Source organism: Halyomorpha halys, unplaced genomic scaffold, assembly GCF_000696795.3.
Source record: "Halyomorpha halys isolate HHAL.00 unplaced genomic scaffold, Hhal_1.1 Scaffold999.1, whole genome shotgun sequence".
Classification (NCBI taxonomy): Eukaryota; Metazoa; Arthropoda; class Insecta; order Hemiptera; family Pentatomidae; genus Halyomorpha; species Halyomorpha halys.
Window position 1 is genome coordinate 354,631 of NW_027106312.1, and position 15,365 is coordinate 369,995.

General features: G+C 32.1%; 1 protein-coding gene across 2 annotated transcripts; it reads right to left on the reverse strand.

Annotated features, from left to right (window-relative positions):
* Nucleotides 1–4,087: 4,087 nt before the first annotated feature.
* LOC106687707 (TATA box binding protein-related factor 2) lies at nucleotides 4,088–15,232 on the reverse strand. 2 transcript variants are annotated; one of them, XM_014431737.3, is made up of 6 exons: nucleotides 15,084–15,232; nucleotides 14,517–14,871; nucleotides 9,968–10,215; nucleotides 9,393–9,487; nucleotides 5,842–5,961; nucleotides 4,088–4,231 (listed from the first exon to the last, which is right to left on the reverse strand). In XM_014431737.3, the coding sequence occupies exons 2-6, from the start codon at nucleotides 14,844–14,846 to the stop codon at nucleotides 4,215–4,217; spliced, it is 810 nt and encodes a 269-aa protein (XP_014287223.1). In that variant the 5' UTR covers nucleotides 14,847–14,871; nucleotides 15,084–15,232; the 3' UTR covers nucleotides 4,088–4,214. The 2 variants fall into 2 exon arrangements, with proteins under 2 accessions (XP_014287223.1, XP_014287222.1); XM_014431736.3 differs by lacking the exon at nucleotides 4,088–4,231 and having other exon boundaries at nucleotides 4,349–5,961.
* Between the last annotated feature and the right edge of the window lie 133 nt (nucleotides 15,233–15,365).

Genomic DNA, 15,365 nt, shown 5'->3' on the forward strand with positions numbered 1-15,365 from the left:
ACCCAGGCCTCCACCACCGATAATCATATACACGGTTCACCACCAACAACTCAGCCAAAGAAACTCCCCTCTATCTACAGACTGAGGCTGACCACGATGCTGCTGTTACCCTCTTTAGGCAGTATGATGACGTTAAATTTCATACCTTTGCGCCGCGGGGCACCAACGAATTTTGTTTTGCATGGATTGGACTTTGATCACCTCATCGAATCAATCATCGCTGAATTTAAAATAAGATTTAAGACAAAGAGCATGTCGCCTCATTCAAAAATTGTAAAGCAAGAATAGGTCTGCTCACTGCAACGAAGCCAAAAAGACAAGTGGCTAGACCTTCTTCAGCTGAGACCTACTCAAGGCAACCAAGACGCTTTCAATGACGTACTCCGAACAACACCATCGCAGCCCACGACACAACCTCTGACCCAGCCGCCTACACCTGCCCAGCCAACTTTGAAATAGGAAACCTCGGTTCTGACATCTGTCCTTTGAGAAAATGTGCTCAAGAATGGATCAAATGATGAAGGTGGTGATGACACTCCTCAACACCATGACCAAGATTATTGAACAGCACCATGATTGAGAACATAGTACTCAACTATAATATCCGAGACCTTCCATCGAAGTTGGCTTAAATTGAAATACTATTACAGCAATACACACCATTAATGGGGTCCTGTTTGACACAATACTCGCCGCATCAACACGTCTGCATTAAAGAAGCTATACTACACAACGGGAGGCTTGCTCACCCGAGTCTACCAAAATTGTGCTCATCCTAATCAGACATGGTGTTCCATCCAGGCTCATGCCGAATCCTGTGGAGCCAGCCGATGGCCCACATATGGTTACGGTGGATGTACGTCTCAAACATCGCTTCACATTAACTTGTGTCTACAGGCGTCCACGGGCGTGTCTCACTTTGATGAAATTACTGTTGCAGCATACTCAGGCAAGGAGCCGGTTTGTAGTCCTTGGAGACCTCAATGCCCATCACACCGCCTGGATGTGTAGCAGTAACAATCCTATGGGCACATACATCACAAAGACAGCGCTTGCCGTCTTCCCAGGCCAGTGGCCTGTGGTGCACACCTTCAGACATACGGGCTACCCATCGAGGACTTCAACGCTGGATCTACTCCTGACCAGTGATCTCCACACAGTTATGGACTGCCAAGCTCTGGCATATGGACCGTCTGATTACCGGTCTGTACTTTATATATTCGAAGGTACACCAGCCACACCACCGGTAAAAAATACCAACTCCACAAGGCCGATTGGATAGGATACAGGTACCGTATCCAAACTTTCTCTGAGGTTACACCGCTACGGGCATCGGAGGAGGTGGACGCAACGGTGGAGATTATCACCACCACTTCCCAGGATGCAGCCGGCATTCCCAAGTTCACGCCACAGCCCAACGCCAACAGGAAACCGCCAAAGCACATGCACCAGTCAATGAAACAACCTTCGCAACATCTTCCAGCGCATGCATGACAACAGTTTGAAGTCGGGCATCAATGCGATGATACGGCACAGAACCAGCCTCATGCGGGACTGAAAGGAAGTGGTCTATGCGGACATCGGCATCTACCCCTCCAGCATCAATGCCAAAACAGCCCTAACCCATGCCCAAGACGCTGCAGTCACCATCACTGATGCACTTAAAACATATTGAGATTAGGGCGAACCCAGTCAAAACGAACGCCATCGTGATGTCGTTCCAAAAAGGAAAGAAGCCACTGTCTACCTTCAACTCGACGAGGTTGACCAGTGGATCTCTACCTTTATCCTCTACCTGGGCGTCACACCGAATAGGTACCTCATCTTCTCCAGTCACGTTCGGGTGGGGCTGAAGCTGGCCCGCCTGAAGACTTACAGGCTATACCACCTACGCAAGTCCCCGAAACTCTCTCTAAGGCTGAAGTTGCAAATATATAAGGCCATCATCAAACCTACAATGTTTTATTGTGCACTCCTGCTGAGACACCTCTACAAAACCACGCTCCAAAAGCTGCAGAGCTACCAGAACTCCATCCTCCAGCGGATTGTCCGAGGAACTTCATTGCAGAGGGCCAAAAACAGCATCACCCACCAAGAACTGCAGCTTCCCTCTGGGCCGGAGTATATGGCTGGGCTGGAGGCACATCCAATACGTTAATGGGCTGAAGGCCTGGGTCAATCCGTAATTCAGGGAAATCGCCCCTCCAACAAGACATGGGTAGGTGGCGAAGCACGGTCCCCTTGGTTGACGTCCTCACCGAGGGAAGGACTTTAGGCTCTGCAGTATGAAGTCATTCACACCATCACTACCATTAGCCGGGAAAGTCTCTCCCCATTCTTTGTAAGTCTCTTAGCTATCATGCTACGATTGTAAACCCATCTTTAGCGGACCTTGTAAACCTTTCTTAAAATGCCATACGGCACAATAAGAATAATTTTCAAGTTTGTATATGTAAATATATATTATTTGTTTATAAGTAAAGATAATATGGAAAAAAAGTGTTGAGACTATACAAAGATACAATTTTTGATTTATTTAATATATAATATTAAAAAAAAAAAAGCGGGTTTCACTCCTTTTCAAATTTAGGCGCTTTTAAAATTGGATCTACATATCAAAAAGATCCAAAACCATAGACTCAAGACTTTTTTGTTCCCTCCTTTTGTAACAATCAAAAAGTAGATTTTGAATAGAAAATAACCACAGAAACTTATGGTCAATATTATATGGTTAACCGTCTGAGGAGTATATTGTAGGAATAACTTTGACTATGTAAGATGCATATACTTACTGAAACAAATCAGTTCGAAAGACCCTGCGAAAAACTGGGCGTTATTCCAAGAATAATATTGACTGTGTAAGGTGGGCTTTACTTTCTGAAACCTATTAGTGTTAGAAACTATGCGAAAAAATGGTCATTGAAGAAAATTTTGAGATTTTTTTTTATCTTTATTGTATTAACACTAAAGAAATATGAATCCCCCAGTCGGATTAAGCTACTTCAAAAAAAATCTTTCTAAATCAGACAAATTTTTAGAAAAAAAAATTAATTATCTCAAGGTGCTAGTCAACCAGCTTATGGCAGCTACCTGCGACTGGTAGAAACTTTTCTGGATCGTTCAAAAGTCGTATTTATTACTCTTAAAAATTTATTTATCTGAAGCAGATTATTATATTTCCTAAATGATACTAGACCACCTCCTTAATCAATAAATTAGGTCTGCTGATTTATAATTACTTCTTCTGATTGGCAGAAACATTAATTCAATTCCACATTACAGTATAGTAATCTTACAGCTCCAAAGAGGTACTGGCAAAAGCATATTGCAATGGTGAGTTGTATTCATCTTTACCTCAGCAATCTGACTAGTGATTCCGGACAAAACCAATGTTTTATTGACATTGTGAATATTGTTTTGGAACTGATTGGTGTTCATTACCAATTTACAGAACTTAGAAATGTATTGTTCACTACAAATTGAAATTCAATCATTAGATAAAAGTTTTTGTCCTAATAAAATTGAATTTTTACCTGAAATAGACAAAAGGCATTTTGATCTGTAGCTAATCATATACCAGTAGGTTATGTAGTTGTACTTTACTATAAAAAGGAGTTCAGTTTTAAAATGGCCTATTAACAAACTAAAAAGAAAATGTGTAAAAACATTTAATTGTCTAATTTTGGAAAATAATAAAAGCATTAAATGAATAACAAACAAATAACTTTTCAATATTTCTAAACAAATGAATTAGAACAATTAATATATGAACATATCTTTTTTGATAATAAACCAAAATATAAGCATTTCTTAATATAAATGTAACTTATTTAATTTAATGAGGAATAAAATTAATTAAAATAAAATAGAAAACTTATTCGAAAATAATATTGTTAATTTTATAATTAGATAAATTTAATTTCCAGTCTACCAGCAGCCACAATTTTAGGTTATATGTATTCTATATGGGATTAATGAAATCACAATAATGCTCATAATCTTAATGTTTCAAAATTACGTTCATTACTTAGTCTTATTTCTCATAAAAATCTCACCATTTATTATATTATTTTAAACATTTGTAGTTAAAGAAAGGAGTAGATTTCTTTTTTTTAAGGGTTATAATCGTAAAGAAATATATAATAAATGTCTACTCTTCTTTTGATTTCTTCATGCATGTCTAAACAAACATAATATTGCATGGCTACATCAGATCATCCCACCAGTTTACCTAAAAAGAATCATTTCATATTAAAAAACAAAGTAAGAATTCAATTATTAAGTTTTTAACTAAATCACTTACTATAATCAAAAGATAGTAACAGGATGTTATCACAGAAATAAAAAATACAAAGAACACATTACATTATATTTCTAGTAACATAAGATTCAGTCTAAACAGACAGATTTGGCTTAAAGTAATTTTGCTAAAGACTGTAATAGCAATGATTGTTTATGCGATTTCAACAAATAGTTTTATTGCTAAAATTACAGAATGGAATATCACACAATTTGACTTTTAATTTCCCATTTCACTTGAGAACATTTCATAATATAATTATTACTTTTCAATTCAGTTTGTTTTATTACAAACCAGTATACAAGTAAACACCTTTTCTAAATATAAGATGAAAACATTTAACATAATTTTTTACACAATAGCATAATTGATAATTAAAATATAATAGAGAAAACAGTGCAATAAAGGGAAGAGTTTATTTATTTTAACACTATGTGAACCAACTGTTAACCATATCAAGAGATGAGTACTGTATCAAAAGATGAAGACTGTATTAAGAGATAAATACTACAGGCTAACATTTTTTCATATTCCAAAACTCGTGAACTGTCAATGAAATTAATAAAATATACACAAAATAGTATTGACAAAATAAAAGAGCTCTGAGTTTCTTAGTTACAAATTGACAATTTAGTCAAATATAACATAAAATTAGAATAGAATGCATCACATCATTTCACAATAATTATAAAAGATAGCATCCTAACAGCAATCAAATCAGATTACTTTATACTAAACTTAAACATAAGTAAAATAAAAAATAACAAAACAAGATGCATTATTTTTTTATAGTTTTACCACATCAGTCAGAAGTTCACATTAATTTTATTGAATATTGAGTATTAACATAACGTCACACGAACACCACTCAAACTTTGGTTGACAATTTACAGAAATTACAAGTAAAAATAATTTAATACCTGACAGGTATTATAAAAAACAATAATAATAAGCATCAAACATGAGGGAAAAAAAAATCATCTTATTTTTCCTGTCTGAAAGTGAACAAATAACAGAATAAAATAATATATTTATTTACGAAATTTCATTACAATAGTACAACAAAACAATAACAACTTCCAATATCGAAGGATATACTCAATAATAAAAATGACTAACACATTTATTCTAAATCATAGAATATTAGAAAAAATGACTACACTGAAACATGGAACTGATATAAATACTAGCATTTGATCGGTGAGCTTAATGACTATAATACAAACAACTAAACAAACAGTAAATGTTACTTTCTGTTTAAGTCCAAACGACAGTTAACAAAATATAGAAAATGTAATATAATAAATAAATATAAATCTTTATTAGATACGATTGGGGGAGGAATCGTTTCCCAGTCTTGTTTCAAAGCTAAAAATAGAGGATGTATCATAATGATATCCTTTAAATAATAAACGGACACCTCATACACTATTCATAAAACAGATAACATCCATGAGCAGAAAGTGAACAAAGCGCCCTCAATTTTTCCTAATAACCTGAGCTATCATCAGACTGTTCATCATCGCAGGGAGAATGCTTACGTTTTCGAGATATTTCTTTAAGGAGAGAAACGTCTTCACTCTTAATTTTTTCTTTTCGGAATTCGTATACTAATGGATAAATAGTTTCTATGGCTCGTTGAACATCCAGCACACTTGGAGCTGAAATTGTAAAAATAAATAAATATTATTCTTTTATTTAGTGTATAAAAAATAAGTCCTGAAATCAAAGCCATTTTATGTTTCACTGTATCACTACATTAATTACTCTATAAGTACAAATGGAAAGGAGTAAACATATTGAATACCAACAGGAATATTCATTCACCTTTGTTTTTATAATACTTAAATTATAGGGTATTCTCAAAGGTTGGCTAGTAACATTTATCCTAAATTATAAAACCAGTAATAAGTTGAGGAGGAAACTTAATTCATAAATCATTAAAGAAAAAAAAAAAATTGTAATAACTGACAGTATAACTAAGTTCAAGGAAAACAAAATAGCTAAGTACTTATACAGAACTTCAATCACTAATAAACTCATATCAATAATTTAAATTAATAATTCGTGTTGCAGTTATTACTATTCTAGTGATTTTCAAGAAGAGAAATCAAATGACCAGATAAGGCAAAAATTATGGTCAAATTTTTCTGTTGCCATAAAAATTTGTATTTAAGGGTTTCTCAAGATGGGAATAGCAAATATAAATTTTGTTTCTGCCAAGAATAAAACAGTTTAATAAAATATAACTAAGCAGTTATGCAGTCAGGAAAGAGCAGGTGGTCTCAACATTTCTCGTTTGAATCAGATTTATCTATTTTTTTTTTCTCCTTAGTTATTAATAAAATTCTTTAATATTTTATGTTTATAGATTGTATATTGTTGCTAACACTGAGAACTGTTCGTTTTTTCCAGTAAACTAATTTGAAGATATTTTAGAGGAATATTTTTTGAAGATTCATTATTTAAGCCCTATTAGACTATTTTAATGAGGATTAAACCTATCTGATATTATCACTTAACTGCTCATTGATTCACCGAGTGCAATCAAAATCGTTAAAGATGTTCAGGTCGGTCGATTTTAACGAAAAAGTTCCTATCTGTATATGTATGTATATCTGCCTTAAATATGTACTTCCACTTTTTTATGATTTTTCAGTTTTGAGCAAGGCTGATCACAGACAGAGACAAACACACACACACACATGAAAAATGATTTTAAACACCAAATTCACTGAGAAACATTTTCAATAGAATATAAAATTCATCTTAACTTTTTCACCCTTAATTACAGGATAACAAAAAAATATATTGGTAATGAAAATTTAACATATTAATAGATAGTTACTGACAAAATCTTTATAAGAATATCAATCAAGAGTTTATTTAGGTAATTACAAAACAAACAAAAACAATAGGGGATTTCAGCTCATGGATCATTTGGTAGATATGTGTAGCCAACGATTGGCGGTATAGGCATTGAATCTGCAGGTTTGCTAAGCCTTTATAATAATTGTTATTTTTCTAATTTAATATATTCCTTAATTAATTATTTGAGTTGTTAATTTTAATGACACTTCAATTAATTCATTGGATCCTCAACTAAGTTTATTTCATTTCTCTAACGTTTCAATATATTAAGTATAGAATGTACCAATGTGGTAATGGCATAAAAAATATGAAAAAGGATCGAAAGAAAACATGGTACATATTTTTAAAATGAAAATGGGTTTGATTTTGAAAATGTGTAAGGAATTCATAAAGAAAATAATAGTTTTAGATGAAAAAAATTGGAATTAATTTATATTTTTAGAAAATCTAGGGCAAACAATCAATTTTAAAGACCTATCATCATTTACACAAGTGATCAATAAAGTAGTCAAATTACAAATCAATATTCCATTACATACTTAAAATTTGAATAAACCAATTGCCAATTTTGAGATAATTCACAATTTCCTTCTGATTAATTGCCTTGATGTCTTGTTAGATTTATTTTATGGTTAGTGTACTAAAGAAAATTTGACAATAATGCACGGGCGCGTGTGTGCATATGATATAAATGGAATAATTATGCTCATTTGAAAGTAATAAATAAAAAGGATGTTATTTAAATTGAATGTAAATAAATTAAGCTCTGTAATTGGGTGATTACAGAGCCCTAACCTGTTGAAGGTAGGTTTCATTAAGATAGCCATTTTATAAAATTTTAAAAAGACTGTTATATTATTTTGATACTTGTTTTTGTTTTGAAGATTGTTTGACATGGGCAATGGGCCTGTAAGTGCAAAACGGTTTTTAATGATTGTGACAAATCAATAATGAGGTATATTTTAGAAATATTAGTGTTATGTGTGATGGAATAATATATTAATAAAATGATAACAATTAGTGGGTCATCTTCTTCCCAAAACGTTGGGAAATTAAAATAAACTTAGTAGAGAGTAAAATAGGATCAATTGAAGTTGTGTTATTCAAATTATTATTATTTTATTCATTTAGAAAATTACATCAAATATGGCCCGACCAAATAACAACATCTATTGTTCAGTACCAAAATATTCCATAAATAAGATTTATTAGTTACAATTTTGAATACTAAGGTGTTGTGGAGGCTACTACAATTTATAAACTAGATCAGTACAATATGCATTAATTTCTAGTGGTAAAACTAATAATTCAATTAACAAATACTAAAATGGAAATGAAGTAAAATAATTGTCTTCTTTAACTATGATATCTTTGTCATGAGCCCATTTAAAAAAAAAAATAGAATAGTAATTTTGGGATTTTCCCAGAGCTAAGTTGTAGTTTTTATGGTAAATAATAAAAAGAGAACCATCGGCAAAGAAGTATTCATTGTCACTTGTAACAACTTTCGGTATGTTGTTGTTTGTATAGATATTAAAATATATGGGACCTAAAACACTACCCTGTGGTATACCAGATGTTATGTTAGATGAACCACTAAGACTGTTTCCTAGTTTAAATATTGCTTTTCTGTTCTCCAAGTAACTTTTGAAAACTCTCAAAGCTAAATCAGAGAATCTTATGTTTTTCATATTTGAAAGAAGATTTCCATGTATAATGCTATCAAACACTTTAGACATGTCAATAAAAATGCAAATTATATAGCAGTTGAATCAAGTTTAACATTAATTAAATTTGTAAAATCAAGTAATAGTTGCTCAGCACCTTTACCTTTTTGAAAACACACTGATTTCTATTTTTGTAGTTTGTATTTTTCCAGAAACATGTTTAAATGATTGGTTATGTATTTTCCTATAATTTTAATTAGCGATGCAAGAATTGAAATAGGTCTGTAATTGTCTAAATGGCTGTTACTGCTTTTTTTTTTTTTATTTATGAATTTGTCTAATAATTGAGATTCTAACTGGTTGGTGTACTAAAGCAAAATATATAATACTATAGAAATAATCATAAGTAATAATATACAGTATTAGTCAAAAAGTTCATTAATCTAAATATTGATATTTTTGCATGATTTGTTAAACATCTACTTTCATACATACATCAGAATACCAAAAGGCCATTTTGTAAAAAAACTAAATAAATAAATGAATGAACTTACCTGTTACCGTAATACTTCCAGTAGAAAATATTTTAAGTGTAGCTTTTGGATTTTTCAGCTTATATGTTACACCTGGATGTAATTCTGGTTCATACCTTGAAACAAAAATTGATTAATTATTCAGTAGTAAATGATACTGACTGGGGTAGTTAATCACCATTTTTGGCTTTCAGAAAAGTTACATCTGTGTATCAAATATTTATATTAAAATCTGCATTTTATTAAGATGCATTAATAAAAGATCTGAGCTGTTCCTGCCAAAATTGTATGATTAAAAATCTTGAATTTCCAAACATTTGCTGAAGGAAAAAAAAGAGGCTATAATGCCAAAAATAACATTGAGAAATTATTAAAGAAATTGAATAAACCATTTGACATGTTAGATTAAACAAATTAACATAAGTTACAATTATAATAAATTTTTAACAACATAAAATAGAAATAAATTTAATTGGAAAATCTTCAGTAATAAAATTATTAAAACAACAGTTAGAGATCGATTTTATTTTTATAAAATACTAATTTAATAACATCAGAATAACTACACACTTAAAATCATGTAAATATTTACTTACTCTGCTTCTCGATGTTTCTCAGAAAAAAGAGTTATTTTAATAGCAAAAGGCATGGAACAAGTCCCTAGAACATTAACAACTCTGTAGTTTGTAAAACGAGTCTTAAAACCAAGATGTTGAAGCCGTCTTGCAAATCTTCGGGCTGCAACATGAGACATTTCTTCTGAGGTAGCTCCAGTACATGTTACTTTACCTGATGACCACATTGAAGCTGTTGTATATGGTCTTCTTAACTTCATAGTTAACATCTAGGAGATAAAAAAACAAAATTATGAATTTGTTTATTAGTAATAACACTAACATTAGAAATGCTTAAATAAAGGGTAAAGGTTTGAGATGATAATACTTCTTATCTGAAATATGATAAAAGATTACAATAATTATAGATAAAACAAAAACAAGGCTAATAACTGAAAATAAACCAAAGTAGATGTAACTCTGAGAAAAGACAATATTGATTACATGGTATTTAGTAATGTATACTATACATCAGTAATAACCTACATAATATTTGACTTTACAGTCTTACAAAAACCAACATTCATTATTTAATTCTATGTTTTATTATAAAAAGACATTTAAGAGTAATGTTTGAAATACAAGAACCATACACAAACCACAGACCATTAAAGATTCTGTCTTGAATGTAAACCAAAAGAATCACATGTCTGGAGAGATGTTTAATCAAATTTATTTTTGTAAAATCTCTTCCATGCATAATTATCATTTAAAATGAGATTCCTCAATTTCCTAATGTTAAATAGTACTTAGAGATATACGATAATGCCCCTGACTTAGAGATAAGGAGATGAATTATGACTGCATAGGTGCTTTCTAAAGGTGTCAGATTTTACCATACTGGACATATTTTTCTTGCCATTACAATTTAGTGTCATTTCAGATACAAAATACTACTAAGCAAGACCAATATGTATTATATTTAAGTGTATTTAAAGAGAACTCTCGCATTTGATTTTTTTTTTGTCCCCCTCCCTCACCATTTTGCCATACGGGGTGCGGCAGCAGTTGGCTTAAATTCTTGTTATAAATAGATAATGTTAGAGGGGTTCAGTTTAATTATTGTTGGGAACAATAATTTTAACTGTAGTTCAGCCCAGCGCCTTATTGATGGGACTGCACCTTGCCCACTGTATCCGTCCGGGTGCCTCCTGCAGTTTGCCAGCCCTCATGGTTTGTCTTTGTGCCAGCCCTCATGGTTTGTCTTTGCCAGCTTCCTTATCTTCTGGTGGCTCGCTGTGGATGTTGGGTGGTCAAGCCCTTCCCTTTATGAAATAATTGAGACCCACCACATCCTTCCATCCGTAAACAAACTCCCTGAAAAAGGGATTCTCTTCTTAGATCAAATGGGGAAAGTCCGAATCGGCAAGGGTAAAAATCCTGGTCAGCCTGGCTCAGTGTCCTTCCACTACTGCATGGTTTGCTGTTTCAGGAACTCCGCACATGGGCACTAGGGGTCAATGTTCCTTCCAAAGCTCTGGAGCTTTCCCTAGAATTCTTTATGTCCTATTAGGATCTGTGAAATACAATATTCTGGGAGGATCCACTTACCTCAAGAAAGAAGAACAGTGCAGAAGAATCTTCTCAAAGTAGTGCCCTTCTGGCTTACTACCCACCATCTATTCCACTCCTCTATCCAACATTTTCTTCTATAATCTTGCGGTGCTTCCAGTCCCAGTCTCTTAACCTTGTAATTAAGAATATCCATCATCCGTCACAAAGCCCTTTTCTACTTTTAGGGCACTGCCTTCCTCCTCCACCACACTGAAAGCTATGACCCAGTGGTCAGAGCTCGTGTTTGACCGTAGGGTCCAGGCTGCAATACGCTTCACTATGGAAGCTGCGGCAAGTGTCACATTTATCTAACTCTGGTCCCACGTTCCAACAAATGTGGGACCAGAAGGCTCGTTCATAATAAATCATTCCCTGAGATAGTCCTCAACTGACAGATTATAGCAGAACACTTAATTTTTTTAATCCTATTTGCCACTCCCCCAGTTTGATTAAATTATCAAGAAATCTATATAAAATGCTATCCACAATATTTATTGGTGATGATGTTGGATTCTTCCAGGATTGACCCGTGCTTAATTCGTGTGTTACATCCAAAACCGTTCATTTTTTGGCTTTAAAACACAGGGCCCAACCTATGTTCAGTGGGAATGTACTTCAGTATTGATGCCCCTACTGAAATCAACAAAACCCAATTTGAAACACTTCGATCCACTGACTTACTCTACCAGAGTTCTGAAACCTCAAGATAAACAGGTATTGCAGATGAAAGATACAGTTGAAGGAGCCTTTCTTCACAACAAGACAGTACAGAAAGCCGAAGTTGATGTGGGTGAAGGTTTAGATATTGGACAGCAAAGGCCAGGACATGACACTTGGTGTTTTCAAGGCATTGATCAGTCAACTAGTAAGTATGCTATGAAGAAGATGGTCAGGGTTGCGGTCAAAAAGAACAAAATAGTTTTTACCTTATTTATAAGCACCTACTTTATATATATATGATAAGTTGGCTGGTCTAACATGGCTAAATGGTTTTGAATTCTCTGATATGTCCACACGCACAACTTTTCTTACCACTTTGCCTCCTAAGACCAATACAATGATACCTAAAACTGTATCCTCACTAATATTGGTCCAATAGAAATTAAATATATATGTATTTTTTTTTTAAACTTGATTTCATACTTCAAATATCCATCTATTTTTGGTTTTGAAGGAAATTAACTTGCCTAAAATCATGAAACAATCATGGCACCAACAAACCCATTGTAAAAAATACTTTTTTTAGATTCGGGATCCCCAAACAGGATAGATCCGTTAAAAATTTGTCACAATTACAATACTCCCTTTACCTAGCTGGTAAGAAAATTAAAAATCTGAGTTACTTTAAAGTACTGGGCCTCACCACCATAGAACTTGAACATAAAGATCACTTTAACATACAGAAGGTTCTTGAAATCCTTAGCTTTTAATTTAATTCTTTATGTCTTAAAAAACCTTAAAGATAGTACAAATATTCTACTGTTAACAATAAAGCACATAAAAGAGTAACTAAAGATTAGTATCAGTTCCACAACTTTAAAGATGAGCATAACTATTTATTATAACAACATTTAACTTTTCCATCATTAAAAGGTTCATTTTATTCAATTAAGAACAATAACTGTTAATGCTAGATAACCAAAAAAACTGACTTTCATAAGGAAATACCCATTGAATCAACTAGTATAATGAACAACAGATAAGAGAAATAGTTAATTACAACTGTAATTAATAAATAAATTGCTAAGATTTACTTTACATAACATTAATCTAGGATAGAATATAAATTCATGAGACGTTTTCTAATTATTAAGATACTAAGCTTGGTTTGTTTTGAAGCATTACTAATAATGGTCAGAATTTTTACATTCTCTGCAATAGAATTTATCAAAATTTTTTTCATAACAGTTCGAATAATAATCTACAGTTTGCATTGTTCAATTCTAAATAGAAAATGGTAAAATGCATTAGGGTAGCTGATGTTTTACCTAAAGAACGGATAAGCTCAATGAAAGACAAAAAAAAAACAAACATAAGAATCTATTATAATATATCATAAGATATCATTGCACATTGTTAGAAAAGGTTTAGAAGTAGATTTCTGTTAAAAAGAAAAATGGCATTATAAATAGAATTTCATGGATTCTAAGACAAAATAGTAAACAACATCCTTATAATAACATAAGAAAGTAAACAACTTAATTTATCAAATAACAAAATGTTTATTTACTGAAGTTCTATTCAAATTTCCCTGCTAATAATCCTACTATCTTATAAGCATACAATGTAAGCAACCCAGTGTTGCATATAATATATTAAGATATTCAAGAGGAAAAAGTCCTTGTTTTAAATAGACACCCAATTCTGGTAAACAACAAAAAACAACATATTATCAAGCTCTTCCATAACTAAAACAAAAATACAAAGAAAAACTGCAGCACTAATTAGTACACTGCAAAACAACAAATATTAATTCCCAGTGAAATAGTTTTCTAACTAGAAAACACATGTTATTAATTTTTTAAAAAGGCCTTCAGTAATAAATATGATAATGGAAATTAGAGATATTAGTCTTAATCATAAAATTTAAATTTCAAAAAATCACAAAACAAAATAAAGTAGTGTCCAGAATTGTACTGATGGAGAGCCACAATGATTAAAAATGCATAATATAACTTACTTATCCACAAGAGAAAAATATCATGTAATCCTAAGTGTGGCCATCACCTTAACCTGCTTCATGTGTCCTCAAAACCTCAAAAATATAGTCTTGCAAGTCAATGTAATGTGTAAAAAATTTAATAAACTTAATCAAGTAATTAATATGGAAACACAAAAAATATATTTGGTTTATCATCTCAAGTTAAAAAATATGATCAATTAATTCCAATCAAATAGAAACATACAAACACAACTAAAAATCTTCAGATAAACAATATATTCATATTTGAAAACAAATTACATTACAAATCCTTACCCCATTTTCTCTTCGATATTCAACATGACATCCAGTTAAAGCTATCTGACGAAGGTTGAGATGACACCTTACACTAAAACTACACACCACATTATTTATAACAATGTCAACTTCAGGTTCATCGCTGATTACAACTGGCAAACCAGCATTGTTCTGATACCCTCCTTGAAAGTCATCAGAGCAAACTTGTTCTGATTTCATTTGACATAGAGTTTCATTACTAGCAGGCATTTCATGAGCAACACCACTTGAAAGTTTGTTCATTTCCAAAGCACTATAACTTCCATTCTGAAGAGGTTTCATTCCGTTTCCTTGCAAAATTGTAGCCATTACCTCCCAAAAGTTTTATGAACTCCTAAAACATGAATAAAATACATTAATAAAACAATAAGAGATGATGGTAAGTATTTGGGCATAATTTTTGAAATTACTGTTTGGTCAGTTAGATAATAAAAATTCACAAAACAATATGAAATATTCAGAAAAAGCATTGTTTTGATAATTACAACAATAATTGAACATTTATCCGACAGTAAATTGGAAGAGCATTGAACATAAATTACTTACAACTATCAACGATACTCATAACTAATGACTTAGCACGTATTATTAAAAAAAAGAAGGAATTAAAAGTGCTCAACGATGTTCAATTGAACCATTCAGAACAAATAGAATGAAGTCAACACATCTCTAGATCTCAGCTAGCAAGCGACAACAGCTCCCCCTATAGGTCAATTATTTTAAAATATTCAAGAGCAGAAAACCCAAAAAGAATATATTTTCAAAAAGTTTAGTACAATAGATATTTAAAAAAAATTAAAATTCACTACTTTAATTATATCAAAAATT